The sequence below is a fragment of the Staurois parvus genome, unplaced genomic scaffold (assembly GCF_062004578.1).
Source record: "Staurois parvus isolate SC_StPar_1 unplaced genomic scaffold, SC_StPar_1.0 ptg000096l, whole genome shotgun sequence".
Classification (NCBI taxonomy): domain Eukaryota; kingdom Metazoa; phylum Chordata; class Amphibia; order Anura; family Ranidae; genus Staurois; species Staurois parvus.
Genome location: NW_028317892.1, coordinates 3657212 through 3673973, shown reverse-complemented (window position 1 = coordinate 3673973; position 16762 = coordinate 3657212). Strand labels below are relative to the sequence as shown.

Here is a 16762-nt window from a genome sequence, read left to right as displayed (position 1 = left end):
CCGCCCTGAATTTTTTAGGAAACTTTATCTTTATTGATTTTTCATTTAATATTTCGTTGTTTCATTTATGATTTGTCTTTTTCATTTTTCTCCTTATGTGTGTGCTATTTTTCTCTCTTTTTTTGTGCAGCCATCATATAGCCCTACTGTTAAAGTTGTTATTATGTATATATTTTGAGTTGATCTAATTGATATTTATGTAAAACTTTGTATGTTGTATATTAGTTTTGTATCTGATTAATTTTCTTCTTGGAATCTGATTATGGTGATCATCTAATTAACATAATGCAATACTGGTTGGTGATTGGAACTGACTCTTTAAGGTTTTTGAATCCAGAGTTTATGTTCTTTAATTGTGGCTTTAAATGTACGTATAGAAATTGGATCAGGTACAGTGGGCCTGTTCTGAGAACCTGTTCCTTGAGTGCCTCCCTAATTGTGTCTTCAAATGGATGTAGAGATATTGGATTTGGATGGTGGACTTGTTCTGGGGTTTTTCTCCTTGTACGTATCTGGTTCTCTCCTTTTGGTGATGATCTATGTCTACCCAACGTTTTATTTTCCTGTGTGTGGACTCCTTAAAGATGGCCGCAATCATGTGACTTCCCGTATCGATGCTGGACGTCGTGATGTCACTGACATACATCCATGATGTCATTGCGCATGCACAATAGAGTAGTAACGACACTAATTGGCGGCCAGTACCTCTATTTAATGTTTGAAAATGGAGATATATGCTAATAATTACACTGGAGAGGGATGATGGGATTTGCAGATGAAGGAGTACCCTCCCGTCCTCTGTGGCTTGGGGATCTCAGATACACTTGCAACCCCTTCTTTTTTTTTTTTGGAGGTTCTTGCAGGTCATAAATTGCCCATTGGGATATACAATTGTTTGGTCCCCTGTGGTATGTATTTAAATGTACCTAGCTTTGCTACAAACAATTTCAACGCTTAATGTGATTTTCCGCCATAATGAATTGATGTGGTATTGTAAGGCTGACCATTTTTTATTTTTATTTTTGGGGGATATGGTATAATACCAGTTCCCCTGTTTGTTACTGTTGTCCCCTTTTCTTTAGGGCTTAGATGTATAACTAGTCTGGGGAGTAGGGGTGTAGTTTGGAATGCCCTGGGACAGTCTAAATTTTGTGATTTTGATGATGTTTCAGCCTTTCATTATGGATCGATGATTTCATCTGGCTGGCAGGTCGATGATTTCACCTGGCTGGTGATTATTGATATCTTTGGTTAAAGGGTTTCCCTCTATCTATGTCTGAATTAGATGCTCGTGTCATTTCATTGACCTTATATGAAATCACTAATATCACCAACTGGTAAATGCTAATAATGTTTGTGTCATTTTTATTATTGTAACTTGTTATGCACTTATGGCTTATATCTTTGGCCTACTTTTTATATAATTTCAGAAGTATATGCTTTGTCTTCCTGAAGAAGCGGACTGCGCCCGAAACACGTTGGAGCAACTTACAAAGTATTAATCTGGGAAAGGCTATGTTATTTTGCTGTATGTGCCATTAGGAGCAACTAACCCAGCATCAATCTGTGAAAGGTTATGTCAATTTGTTGTATGTGCCAGTAGGCCATTTCTTGTAGTAATGTCTGACAAATTTGTCCCAAGCATGTTATGATTTTTAAACTAACATGTGTATATGTTATGTTCCACCATTTTGGTGGCTCATTTTTAACAATAAAGTGGTAGTTATACAAAATTTGATTTTCTATTGTTTGGTATGGTACCTTCAAAACCCCAGTAGTTTTTTATAGTTAGGGCCCCTATCTGCAATGTCTTATTAATAAGAGCCAGGAACTCTCTCTGTCAGACATGGATTCTGAGTATGAGCCAGTTGAATGCAGTGGGTCAGCAATAGATTCTGAGGAGGAGAGAGTCCAAACAAAGAGGTTCATGAGAAATGATGAGGAGAAGGCATCCACCAGTAGCGCAGTGGCGAGTACAAGCAGTGCAGCACACCCAGAAGATAGGCAGGCATCCACCAGTAGCGCTACAAATCCTGGTGCCATGGCATTAGTAGCAGGGTTTCCCGTCCACAACAAGGTAGGGCCCATACTAGCCTCCCAGATGTACTTTTATATCCCACGTGGCTGCCTGCTAATTCGGCAGAACCTAAATTCCCCCTTTTACAGCACAGCCAGGCCCTCAGATACAAGCAAAAAATTATACCCCAATTTGTTTTTTTCATTTTTTTTTTTACTAATGATCTGCTAAATTACATTGTGGAGCAGAGTAACCTGTATGCCAGCCAATATATAGCCAGCAATTCCAATTCGTCATATGCCCACCTATTTGTGTGGAAACCCCTCACTGTGGAGGAATTAAAAAATTTTCTTGGCCTTACTTTGAACATGGGACTGACAAAAAAAAAAGAAATATGAGGTCCATGCCTAATGGTCTACCCAACCTATACATCATATGCCAGTCTATTCATCTTGTATGCCCAGAACACGCTATGAGATGATAATGAGGTTTTTGCATTTCAATAATAATACCCATTGCCCTCCTTGAAATAATCCTGATTATGATAAGCTATTCAAAATTCGGCCACTAATCAACTTTTTCATCTTGTATGCCCAGAACACACTATGACATGATAATGAGGTTTTTGAATTTCAATAATAATACCCATTGCCCTCCTTGAAATAATCCTGATTATGATAAGCTATTCAAAATTCGGCCACTAATCAACTTTTTTTGCTGGACCTTTAAGGAAATGTTTACCCCCAACAAAAATATTTGTGTGGCAGAATCCCTAGTCCACTTTACTGGAAGGCTTGGCATCAAACATTACATCTCCAGTAAATGGGCCAAATATGGAGTAAAATTCTACAAAGCATGTGACAGGGCCACAGGATATACCTACAACTTCAAGATTTATGTGGGAAAGGACAGCCAGCTAGACCCCCCTGGATGCCCTACCTATATGGGGACAAGTGGCAAAATTGATTGACAGCTTATAGAACCGCTGTTTGAGAAGGGTTACCATTTGTAGGTAGATCATTTCCACACAAGTCTCTCATTTTTCCGCCATCTCTATTTGAAGAAAACTGAGGTCTGTGGGACAGCACGGGCCAACCGCAAGGGCTTCCCACAACGATTGGTCACTACAAAATTAAAACGGGGCGAAACAGCCAGTTTGCAGAATGAAGAGACCCTAGCTCTAAAGTGGAAAGATAAAAGAGATGTCTATACCCTTTCCTCAATTCATGATGACACCTCAGTGGAACTTCACACAAGACAGGGTCCCTTTCCAGAAACCAAGATGCATGCATGACTATAACCAGTTCATGGGGGGGGTGGATATGCATGAACATATGTTACAGCCATACTTAGCCACCAGGAGATCACTCTATTGGTATAAAAAGGTTGCCATCTACTTGTTTCAGTTAGCCCTGTACAATTAGTATGTCATCTTTTCTAAGTGGATACAAAGATCCCCAACCTACTTGAAGTATCAAGAGAATATTGTTACAGCCCTTCTCTATCTGCATGGCCATGCCCCTGAACAAATTTGCTCTAATTCATTGACCAGACTTCATGAGAGGCATTTCCCCAATATCCTCACTCTTACCCAAACAGGCCGCAAACCCCCCAAAAAATGTTGTGTATGCTCCAGTAACCACATTCACCATAACAGCCAATACTACTGTCCGCAATGTCCTTCCCAGCCAGGACTCTGTGCTGGAGAGTGCTTCCGGATCTATCACACATCTATACACTATTAGTCAAGATATTTTTCCAGTGTCCACTATTTCCCTGTATGACCTGAACTGTTTATCAACAATGCCTCTGCTTGACGCCTGAACTGACCTTGGCCTGTTTATTGACGATGCCTCTGCCTGCCGCTTGAACCATCAGCCATGTTTCTGCCTTCCACATGATTTGGCCTGTTAGTCGACCATGCTTTTTGCCTGCCTCCTGAATTGATCTTATGCCTTGCGACTCTATTAGTTGGATTCATGACACAGGGGTCTTATGTATGTGAGGGGCTCCAGAATAGATTTTCCGAGTGAAGAAAACAAACTTTTTGGTTATCTCTGAGTTTTGTAATCCCTGGAAAAAGGTCTGTTAGTCTGGAGGCTTCGAAGAGATTGGGTGGAACAAAGCCTCTACCCCTGTGCCCAGGTCTTAACTGACCAAGGCCCTAAGCCTGATATTTCTGCCTGCTGCTGACTTACTGCCTGCTGCATGAACTGACCACACCTCTGTCTGCTACCTGTACTATGGACTGTGTTCCTGCCTACTACCAGGAATGATATTTTCGGTGTGCTGACCATGTGTCTGCCTGTACAACTCATTTGGCTGTTGCTGACCACATGTTTTCCTGCTTCCTGGACCAATGGTTTTGCTGTGCTGGCAATATCTCAGCCTGCTGCCTGTAGTGACTATAGACAGTATTCCTTCCTGCTGCCTGGGCAATTCCTTTAGCTGTCGCAGACCACATCCCTGCTTGCTGCCTGGACCAATGCTCTCCTCTGTGGACAACTGCACTACTAAAACCAAAGGTAATTTTTTTGTTTACCCTTTGCTCAGCAGAATGTATTTTTGGGGTGTAATTCTTGGCATGTATATGCTAGGTGTTAGAAGCCTAAAGGTGCTACTTGGATGTTGGGCCTCTGGATGTGGCAAGGCTGTGGAAAAGTCTTACACATGTGGTATCGCCATACTCGGGTGGAGTAGCAGAATGTATTTTGGGTTGTAGTTCTTGGTATGTACATGCTGTGTGTTAGAAATATATTATAAATGGGCAACTTTGTGTAAAAAAAAAAAATTTAATTTTTTTTTTACACTTTCCAAAAACTTGTGGAATAAAATGACATGTTTAAAAGACTTGTTATGCCCCATAGAATATACGTTGGGGTGTTTACTTTCCAAAATGGGATCATTTTGTGGGTAATTCCATTGTCCTGGTGCTCCAGGGCCTTCAAAGTTGTGATAGTCAGGAAATGAGATGTGTAATTTATACCTCTAGAATGCCTATAGGTGCTACTTGAATATTGGGCCTCTGTATGTGGCCAGGCTGTGGAAAAGTCTTACACATGTGGTATCGCCATACTTAGGAGGAGCAGCAGAATGTATTTTGGGGTGTAATTTTTGGTATGTACATGCAATATATTAAAAATATCTTATAAATGGATTACTTTGTGTAAAAAAAAATACATTTTTATTTTCTTTCCACATTTTCCGAAAACTTGTGGAAAAAAGTGACATGTTCAAAAGACTCATTATGCCTCGTAGAATATACATTGGGGTGGTTGACTTTCAAAATGGGGTCATTTTGTGGGTAATTCCATTTTCCTGGTGCTCCAGGGCCTTCAAAAATGTGATAGGTAGTTAGGAAATGAGGTGTAATTTATGCCTCCAGAACGCCTGTAGGTACTACTTGGATGTTGGGCCTCTGTACGTGGCCAGGCTGTGGAAAAGCCTTACACATATGGTATCCCTATACTCAAGAGGAGCAGCAGAATGTGTTTTGGGTTGAAGCTGCAAGTATGCATATGCCGTGTGAGAGGAATATCCTGTTAATATAACAGTTGTGTGAAAAAAAAACAAAATTTATTTACTTTCTTTATTTTCCAAAGAATTGTGGGAAAAAAAAATGACAGGTTCAAAAAACTCACCATGCATCTTACTAAAAAGGGGTTAATGTGAGGGGCGATCAAAGGGTTAACTATATGCTGGGAGTGTTTTACTAGGGGGCGGGGGGTGTGCTTTACTGTAAGCACACTGATCGGGATGGCTGTGCCAAGCACAGCCATCCTGAGCAGTGTGCTTCAGCTGACAGGGAGGAAGACTGTAAACAAAACAATCTTCCTCTCCAACAGTGATTGTCGGTAATCATCGGGCGCCAGCCGGTAATTACCGGCAGGGACCCGGTGATTGACATCCACGGCCGCAAATGCAAAATCACATATATACAGGTGAAACTCGAAAAATTTGAATATCGTGCAAAAGTTCATTTATTTCAGTAATGCAACTTAAAAGGTGAAACTAATATATGTGATAGACTCATTACATGCAAAGTAAGATAGCTCAAGCCATGATTTGTCATAATTGTGATTGTTATGGCTTACAGCTCATGAAAACTCCAAATCCACAATCTCAGAAAATTAGAATATTACATGCAATCAATAAAACAAGGATTGTACATAGAACAATATCAGACCTCTGAAAAGTATAAGCATGCATATGTACTCAGTACTTGGTTTGGGCCCCTTTTGCAGCAATTACTGCCTCAATGCGGCGTGGCATGGAAGCTATCAGGCTGTGGCACTGCTGAGGTGTTATGGAAGACCAGGATGCTTCAATAGCTGCCTTCAGCTCTTCTGCATTGTTCGGTCTCATGTCTCTCATCTTTCTCTTGGCAATGCCCCATAGATTCTCTATGGGGTTCAAGTCAGGCGAGTTTGCTGGCCAATCAAGCACAGTAATCCCACAGTCATTGAACCAGGTTTTGATGCTTTTGGCAGTGTGGGCAGGTGCCAAGTCCTGCTGGAAAATGAAGGCAGCATCCCCATAAAGCTCGTCTGTGAGAGGAAGCATGAAGTGCTCCAAGATCTCCTGGTAGACGGATGCGTTGACCCTGGACTTATTGAAGCACAGTGGACCAATACCAGCAGATGACATGTCTCCCCAAATCAACACAGACTGTGGAAACACACTGGACTCCAAGCATCTTGCAGTGTGTGCCTCTCCATTCTTCCTCCATACTCTGGGTCCTTGGTTTCCAAATGAGATGCAAAAGTTGCTCTCATCAGAAAAGAGGACTTTGGACCACTGAGCAACAGACCAGGGCTGTTTTTCTTTAGCCCAGGTAAGGCGCTTCTGACCTTGTTTGTTGTTCAGGAGCGGCTTGACAAGAGGAATACGACATTTGAAGCCCATGTCCAGGATCCATCTGTGTTTGGTGGCTCTTGATGCACTGACTCCAGCCTCAGTCCACTCCTTGTGAAAGTCCCCAACACTTTTGAATGGCCGTTTCCTGACAATCCTCTCCAGGCTGCGGTCATCCCTGCTGCTTGTGCATGTTTTTCTTCCACACTTTTCCCTTCCACATAACTTTCTATTAATGTGCTTTGATACAGCACTTTGGGAACATCCAACTTCTTTTGCAATTACCTTTTGAGGCTTTCCCTCCTTATGGAGGGTGTCAATGATGGTTTTCTGCACAACTGTCAGGTCAGCAGTCTTTCCCATGATTGTGATTCCTACTGAACCAGACTGAGAGACCATTTAAAGGCTCAGGAACCCTTTGCAGGTGTTATGGCTTAATTAGCTGATTAGAGTCGGACATTTTGAGCCTAGAATATTGCACCTTTTCACAATATTCTAATTTACTGAGATTGTGGATTTGGGGTTTTCATGAGCTGTAAGCCATAATCATCACATTTATGACAAATCATGGCTTGAACTATCTTGCTTTGCATGTAATGAGTCTATCTCATATATTAGTTTTACCTTTTAAGTTGCATTACTGAAATAAATGAACTTTTGCACGATATTCAAATTTTTCGAGTTTCACCTGTATATGTGATTTTGCGCACAGGTGCCGCCCTGTAGCAGTATATCTGCTATAGGGCGGTCCTTAAGCGGTTAAATACCACCAAAAGAAAGCTCTGTGTGAAAAAAAGGACAAAAATTCTACTTGGGTACAGTGTTGCATGACTAATAATTAGCCAAAGGCTCCTGCTGCTGTATCTGAGCCAATGAGGAGTGAGAGGACTGAGACACCCTCAGCTCTCATGCACATCGCTGTATTAGGATTGGGCACAGGTATCTATTTGGGGGGGCTTCGGGTGAAGCTGCATGCAGTTTTTTTTTACCTTACTACATAGAATGCAGTAAGGTAAAAGTCTACTGCATTTACAACCACTTTAATATATCCATTGCTATATATAATCCACAACGGAGACAAATTAGGAGTGCACTATACAGAGGGACCGTGACTATCTTGTGCGTCTTTCACATATATTTGCAAATGTTGTGCAACTAAAACCCTCTGTTTTTGTAGACTGTGTAGTATGGGGTCTTTGGGGTTTTTGTTTTTTTTTGGGGGGGGGGGGTAGTTTGCTGGCTAGCTGGTTAGACCTCTCTGCGATCCATTGGTGGTCCTCTTCTGAATTGATTGGCACCCAGCATCATTAACATAAATCCTGTGATCCAAGATTATCACGGATATGCCCCCTGGGGCAATGTTATCAGGCTGCTATGGGCTCCGTCCCAACTACTACTTCGCTACACAAGCGCCACGTTGTGCAAAGGTCAGGACTGGCCACTGTAGAAAAGAGAAATGACCTGTGATGTCAGCTGGCTGGAAGGCTGCAAGAAATAACGGCTTATATATAACCCCTGGGTCATATACCTGGGTTCACAAAAAAGTCAGAATGGCTTCAGAGAGGAAGGAAAGGTAAAAACAAATAAAAAACCTGGAGTTGCTATTTCAGTAAAATTTAAATAAGCAATCAATATTAGTATGCTGGTATTATAAACTGATTAAAAATAGACACGTTAAATGCGAACTTAAAATAGATGTGTGAGACTTTCTGCCAATATTCTGATAATATTAGAAGCTACAATTTGTACCCATGAAAAGAAAAATGCTTTTTCCTCATGCTTCTCTGTTCAGATGTAATTCTCCTTTCAACGAATAGTTGAATATTATTTATTAAAGTGATTGTAAAGTTTTACTTAAGATGACAAACATGTCATACTTGCATGCTCTGTGCAATGGTTTTGCACAGAGCTGTCCTGAACTTTCTCCACTGAGGTCCCCCTGGCACTCCTGGCTCCTCCTTCCACTGTGTGCTACCATAGGAAGATCCCAAGGCCAGCTGTTGGCTTCTATTCAGACACATCCTGACTCGGCCCCGCCCCCATTCTCTATTCACAGGTTTTGACTGACAGCAGCAGGAGCCAATGGCCCCCTCTGCTTTCAGCCAAGCCTGTGAGAGCAGTAAGAGGGGACAGAAGCTGCTGCAGATATGCACAGCGCCGGACCGAGATCGGGCTTAGGTAAGCATTTTTGGGCTGCGGGGGAGCTGCTATTAAAAGGCTAAAATGTTTACCTTTACAACCACTTTAAAGTAAAACTCCAGGAAGCACTATTTATATTTAAATTGCTCTCTATAAAGTCTGAGAAACAACAACCCTCTCTGTACTAGAACACTTATACTGGCCATATGTTTGGCTAATTTTAAAGCTTTCCATCAGTTGTCACATGGATATAATGACAATGTGGCACTGAACTGTCCACAGCAATTTGCCAGTTTTGAGCAAACAGTTGATTGTAATTGCAGTAGACTTCAAACAAAACCACTGCAATGGCAATCAAAATTTATGTCCCAATTTGGTCCCTCAGAAATGGGTATCAATAGAAATTCACGTCAGATTGCTGGCAGAGAGCTCACATCTGTTTTTTCAGTCAAATGCTGATGGAAAGTTTCCAAAATTGCAAATTGCATAGTATATGGTCATCATTGCATGTTTCTAAATTCAACATACTGTAGATCTAACAGTCACCATGATAGCGCATAATAAGCAGAAATGATCCTCTGACACACCTCAATTCTGGCAACCGTAAGACGACTATACACTACACTATCTGATTGAACAATCTTCTTTAGATTTACCACCAACTACAGTATGTAGTTCCAGGGCCTATCTGATTAAATACAATTGAAAAGGGTTGCTTAGGTTTGTCCTCTTACTGTATAGTTTTGGTAAAGCTAAAGGAGGCACAAAAATTGTATAGAAACAGGACTTTTTTTCAGTGGGAACACGGTTTGGGCATTGTTAGAGATTCTGTATATAGCCTTCAGAACAGACAGGCACAATCCACATGTGTTTATCTGCTGTTTCTCTGCAAACAAGAAACATGAACTTTATTAGAGAGAAATGACGTAACGTTTAACATAGATGCAGCTACAAATTTATAAACACTGCCATCTACTGGTTGAAGAATATAAATCTACTGAACACTGATGTACAGTAGTTGTTGCACAAAAATACCTGCACAATGTATTCCAACAGGTGTGCTGGAACATCTATTGTTGCTGGGGGGGGGGACTATTGTTGCTGGGTTGTATGTACCCATGTGTGGGGGTGTCTATTGTTGCTGGCTTCTGGAAGGTCTATTGGTGCTGGCTGCTGAGGAATCTATTGTTGCTGGCTGCTGTCTATTAATGCTGTTGTAGGTCTATTGTTGCTGTTTGGAGACCTCTTGTTGCTAGTGGTGTCTATTATTGCTGGGGGAGGTCTGTTGTTGCTGGGGGGGATTTATTGTGGGGGTAGTTCTATTGTTGCAGGCTGCTGGAGGGTCTATTGTTGCTGGCATGGGCCAATTAAAGCTGGGGTGGATCTAGTGTTGCTGTTTGGGGACCTGTTGTTGCTGTTGGGGGCAGTTGTTGCTGGGGTGGGTCTATTGTTGCTTTGGATGATCTAATGTTGCTGGGGGTTATCTATGGCTTCTGAAAGGTTTTGTTGTTGCTGAGGGGGGGGGGGGTCTATTGTTGCTAGCTGCAGAGAATCTATTTTACGGTATTTCTTGTTATCATTAACAAGCTCCATGCAAATTACTTAGTGCCACAAATTGATACTTGGCGCTGTATTCTCTAAAAGGGGAGATACTGGGAGGTGGGTAGGTGGAGAGACAAGGGTGATTTGGGGGAAGGAGCAGTACCCGCACATTCAAAAAAGCTCTGTATAGCAATATAGGAAACCTGGCATCACCACCCTGTAACATATATGGACTGGCTCTTCAGCCACTAAATGGGGCTGTGCATATGGAAAGTATATGGCTTGCATCACCAACAGAAGAGCTTTCTGAATGAAGATGGAGTTGTATTGAAATGTCTCTGCTGGGGGAATCACAATGAACATGCAAAGATATGCATGCTGCAGCCAGTTTCACACATTGTCCCTTTTAATTGAGTTTCCAATTATAAATACCTGATCATTATCTGCCTTTTTCTGATGAGCAGCATAGCACATCTTTTTGACCTCTTGGTTTTCTTGGCACATATGCATTTCGTTCCTCAGAGAGCAACCATTGTGCTTTTTTTTTTCAAGTCAGTGGACCTTACCAAACAGAAGGCACAAAAGAGCATTGTTTGGATGTTGAGCACACAAATCAATCTAGCAGCACACCTTATACACTAAACATCAATGTCGTTTTGTTATATAGAGTCAGAGATTGTGGATCTAGATAGGTGCATAAATTCATATCCTTATACAGTCATGCAAGCATTCCTTTTCATCTCCTTTTATACCTAAGCCCAGTAGATCTTGTTATAATCACAATAAATGCTATACTGTATATAGAATTTACCCTGCCCTCCCTGATGTTGGCTTCTAATTCCTGCCATAGTGTATCTTTTTCGGTTTCCAGATGCATCATGGATGTTTCCACTTGACAGGCAGAAAATCTCTCCCTTAGCATCTGCGAATGATAATTACGACATATTCATTTAACGCTAATTAAAACATTAGGATTCAATCACGAGAGACTTGGGAGAGGAACAGCTAAATGCAGCTTTTACAGTTTCATCAGTCTTTATATAGCAGGTGTTCAAAAGGTTTATGATAGTTCTCTAAATTTCGCTTCCTTTATCAACCATCCTAGCTAAAAGAGAACCTGTATTCTTTAAATAATAATAGTTATTCTTTAAATAATAATAGTGATTCTGGTCCCTTTTTAAAATGAGGAGCACGTTCCATAACACGGCATCCATTCAGCCCATGTTGATGCTGCACTATGGCCTGCATGACAGACCCAGAATATTATTCTGGACCCTTCATAAAACATTAGACAAGTAGTATGCAGGGACCATGAGCCTAAAACAGAATCCAGGTACTTTATGAAGATACAGCTACTTCTACACAAGCGAGCATGTCTGTTGGCACAGCAGAAACCCTTAGTGTTAGAAGAGTAAATGGGAAATACAGTATTCATTTTTTTATACCTGAAAAAAATCCTCCAAACTTCTTTACTAAATTCTGCTGATTATGGAGATCTGCTATGCTTAGACATGCACTATTGTGAGACATTAGAACACTAACGTCTTCCCAGAGATTCTACCACCTAAGTCAGCAATCATAAGACAAAACCTTTACTAATGCATAAATCTGGTTGCTATAAAAAAAAAACACCATGCATGCCAGATCTCTCCTCTTTTTTTACCCCTGCACTCATTCTTGGTTTATAGCGATAATGTCTGCAGAAATTACAAGTATGGAAACATTATTATTTATTTATTACAGGTACTTATATAGTGCCATCAATTTACACAGCGCTTTACATATATATTGTACATTCACATCAGTCCCTAACCCTCAAGGGGTGTACAATCTAAGGTCCCTAACTCACATTCATGCGTATCCATTCTAGGGCCAATCTAGACAGGACCTTTTTAACCTAACAGCATGTCTTTGGAGTTATGCATAAAATATAGGTTCTTATTATGTATATGTAGCACTACCCTCTTAGGAGTCGCTGAAGATTTTGGTCCCCCTATAGTCCTGCACAGCCAGGCAACATGCATTTCCTTCCAGCCTTGCACTCCAGAGACAGTAAACAGTCCTTGAACTTGTTTTTTTTTTATTTTAGTAGGGGAATTGATGTTGGATGGGGACCCCTCCCAGGCTCCTCACTCCATCTTCCATCCGAACTCTCCTGCTGCTGAGCATGCTCAGTCACTCTTAAGGGCTGTCCAGTCAGAAATGCAGACCAGCTCCTCCTCACCCCCCTCCCACTGAGTTCTAGAGACTTCTCCAATTCTCTAGATCGGGGGGGTATCAGGGAACCAGGGGTGGACTGACAACTCATGGGGCCCCTGGGAAGTAGGGGATCATGCGGCCCCTCTGTCTTCGCCCACACTCAAACCACACCCAAAAAAGCCTATGAAAGGTACCAGGGACATCTCATGGGGCCCCCTACTGACCCTGGGCCCTCGGCCAGCCCCCAATGGTCAGTCCGCCCCTGCAGGGAACTGATCTGCAGAGCCTCTCAGCCCTGACCCAAATTTGTCCCCTCTGACTATCTTTCCCGACGAGTACTCAGCCTCCTACTAAAATAAATAATTAGCTAGCTACCCCTGGCTAACTAAGAAGGCACTACATATACATACTGTACAGTAATTATACATTTTCATATTCATTATAGAGTTTGCCTGTACTGCACTCCTGAACAGCTGAACAATTTCTGAGACACACTTTGAAGAGAAATCTGCACTTCACTGATGCATTAGCAGATTCTGTTGACATAGTGATGTAATGGGTCAAATGGACCATAAGTGTTGAATCTTGTTATACTATGAAGGCTAATGAGTGTTGCAGGTGGATATGTACTTGGGCATAGTAAAAAAAAAATGTAAAACAAAATTCCTTTTAATGTGATATTGGTAAAACAAATTATTATTGGTATTCTATAGTATAATGTGTGTGTACCCTAAAAGTCCACTGTGGTAATTAGTTTTTGTATTAATAACTGGATGTGGTACTCTAGAAATAACAGCCCATCCCATAGATTCCTTGCAAAAGTAAATATTGGCAGAGGGTTTATGGGTGATGTTCTAAAGTTAAATTAAATTAGAGTTCTAGCATAAACCTATCTAGTCTCAAATATACGCATTTCCCCCTCCTATCACCGATGCTGACTAACCTGTTTAAAAAATATGCGTGTACTTATCTATTTTAAAGCCACTCCAATCCGACCATGTGCTCTTACCCGACCCCCCCCCCCCTTCTCCCATGTCAGCGAGCGACGGCTGCAGGGGAGAGGAGGGAGCACTGCTAACAGATGGGCCATAGGGGCATATCGTTGACTTTGCCACTCCAGACTTTTCCAGCTGTTGTTGAGTGATCTCTCTCATCTCCCCTGCAGTCACCACTGGCCGACACAGGAGATCACAAGACCAGACAGGAGCACGCTGAAAAAGGTAAGTATATACATCTTTTTTTTCCACACAGACTAGTCAGCATAGGTGTTGGGGGGGGGGGGACATTTTTAAAACTAGATATGTGTATACTGGAATTTTCCTTTGTAACATTGCTGTAGCAATTAATGAACTGTGTGCACAAAGTGTTTTAATATATTTAGTAAAATTTGGGGGGGTTTGGCACTTAAAACATCTAATATACAGATATAATTTTGATCTATATTGTGACAGTAGGCAGGTGAAATCACCTGGTTGCGTCCTGGATGGACGATACATTTGTCCAAGGTTTAGACTCTATGGGGATTTGTTCCACTAGAGCAGTGTTTCTCAATTCCAGTCCTCATGGACCCCCAACAGGTCATGTTTTCAGGATTTCCATTATTTTGCACAGGTGATTTGATCAGTTTCACTGCCTTAGTAATTACCACAGCTGTTTCATCTGAGGGAAATCCTGAAAACATGACCTGTTGGGGGTCCATGAGGACTGGAGTTGAGAAACACTGCACTAGAGGGAAGTGCTGAGTCCTTCAGCACTGAGGTAATGAGCCCAGCTAAAGGTAGTGGGCTCATTAAGGCTGGTATAAAACTTCCCAGCTTGCTTAGGGAGTTGCTCCAACCTGGAACTAGATCTATGCCTGAACTGACTGGGGAGCAAACATCTTATCTGTGTGCAGGGAGACAAAAGCCTGTGTGGCTAGCCTCCAACTACTAGCAACTAGGTATAGCATCAGGTTGTACCTAGTGGGTAGCTAGGGAAAGCTGTTTGTACAGTAGGTAGCCAAGTTGGCCAGGAATTAATTTGATGTTTCTTTTTGGTTTGGTATTTTTTGTACATAGTGTAAATAAACTGCACCTTTCTGTTTTTTCACCTCCACTGTTGTTGTGCTGTGCCTGTCTTTTTGTGTTGTGCACCCATCCAGGGGGTCACACACACCCACTGCCGAGCTAACCCCGTTACAATATTCTGTTTGTGCATTTATGCATGTTAATTCCCAGTAAAATCCTCCCTTGTGTGGACATACAAAGACCTGAGACTGCTGCTACTGTAGACATCTGGGGGTTAATGCAACTGTGTATTCCTTTAAAATGACTAAATACATATACTATATTGCCAAAAGTATTGGGATACTCCTCCAAATCATTGGATTCAGGTGTTCCAATCACCCCATGGCCACAGGTGTATACAATCAAGCACCTAGGCATGCAGACTGCTTCTACAAACATTTGTGAAAGAATGGGTCGCTCTCAGGAGCTCAGGGAATTCAAGCGTGGTACAGTGATAGGTTGTCACCTGTGCAATAAGTTGATCCATGAAATTTCCTTGCTACTAAATATTCCACGATCAAATGTTCGTGTTATTATAACAAAGTGGAAGCAACTGGGAATAACAGCAATTCAGCCACGAAGTGGTAGGCTATGAAAAATAACAGAGCTGGGTCAGTGCATGCTGAGGCGCACAGTGCGCAGAAGTCACCAACTGTCTGCGGAGTCAATAGCTAAAGACCTCCAAACGTCATGTGGCCTTCAGATTGGCACAAAAACAGTGTGTAGAAAGCTTCATGGAATGGGTTTCCATGGCTGAGCACCTACTTCCAAGCTTTACATCACCAAGTGCAATGCAAAGCGTTGGATGCAGTGGTGTAAAGCACGACGCCACTGGACTCTAGAGCAGTGGAGATGTGTTCTCTGGAGTGACGAATCATGCTTCTGTGTCTGGCAATACGATAGATATGTCTGGGTTTGGCGGTTGCCAGGAGAATGGTACTTGCCTGACTGCATTGTGCTAAGTGTAAAGTTTGGTGGAGGGGGGATTATAGTGTGGGGTTGTTTTTCAGGGGTTGAACTTGGCTCTTCAGTTCAGTGAAGGGAACTCTTACGGCGTCAGCATACCAAGACATGTTGGACAATTTCATGCTCCCAACTTTGTGGGAACAGTTTGGGGATGGCCCCTTCCTGTTCCAACATGACTGTGTCCACTATGGACACTGTTAGGCAATATAGTATATTTTTACATATCAGTGTGTTGATGCTTCGTCATTGTCAAATAAGCAGTCTTCAGTAGAATAGATGACACCACTGTGTTCCATAAATAGACCCTGTTGCCAGCTCATTAATTTCAATAACAATCTTCCCATAAGATTATGTGTGCATTTAATGTGTTTTATGAATGTTATTTACCTGTAAAAGTCTCCATTGTGTAGACATCCAAAAATCCCTGTGACTTCTGTTTGCACCCCCATCTTGGATGTGAGTTAGCAGTCCCAGCCCAAGCCATAACCAAAGTAACACTCAGTAGTTATTCTCCTACAGATGCTACAAAAAAGGTTATTTAGGGAGGCGAGGAGATGGATGGAGGAACTGGAACAACACAGACAGTAATTAACCACATAAACTCTGGGAAGATTTTATCCCGTTCATGACCATGCCGTTTTTTGCTATTTGGCACTGCGCTACTTTAACTGACAATTGTGTGGCCATGCAACACTATATGAAATTACATTTATATAATTTTTTTCACACAAATAAGGTTTTTTTTTGGTGGTTATTATTATTATTATTATACAGGATTTATATAGCGTCAACAGTTTGCTCAGCGCTGTACATTATAAAGGGAGACAGTACACAAGACAGTACAGTAACAATATAATTCAATACACGAGGGGTTCGAGGGCCCTGCTCCTTGGGGCTTACAATCTGTTTTTTCATTTTTTATTATTATATAAACAAAAAAAGACCAAAAAAAAACAAAACAATATTTTTACTTTCTGCTATAAAAAATGTCCAAAATGTA

General features: G+C 41.6%; 1 protein-coding gene across 2 annotated transcripts in view; it reads right to left on the bottom strand.

Moving 5' to 3' along the window:
* Positions 1 to 16762, bottom strand: part of YJEFN3 (YjeF N-terminal domain containing 3) — a 209414-nt gene that overhangs the window by 152054 nt on the left and 40598 nt on the right. The window contains exon 1 of one of the 2 annotated variants that reach the window (XM_089670837.1): positions 10985 to 11007. The exons of the other annotated variant lie outside the window; for it this stretch is intronic. Within the exon in view, the coding sequence (XP_089526963.1) occupies positions 10985 to 10992 (8 nt within the window). The 5' untranslated portion in view covers positions 10993 to 11007. Of the gene's footprint in view, positions 1 to 10984; positions 11008 to 16762 lie in introns of those variants that run through there. 2 annotated transcript variants of the gene reach the window in all.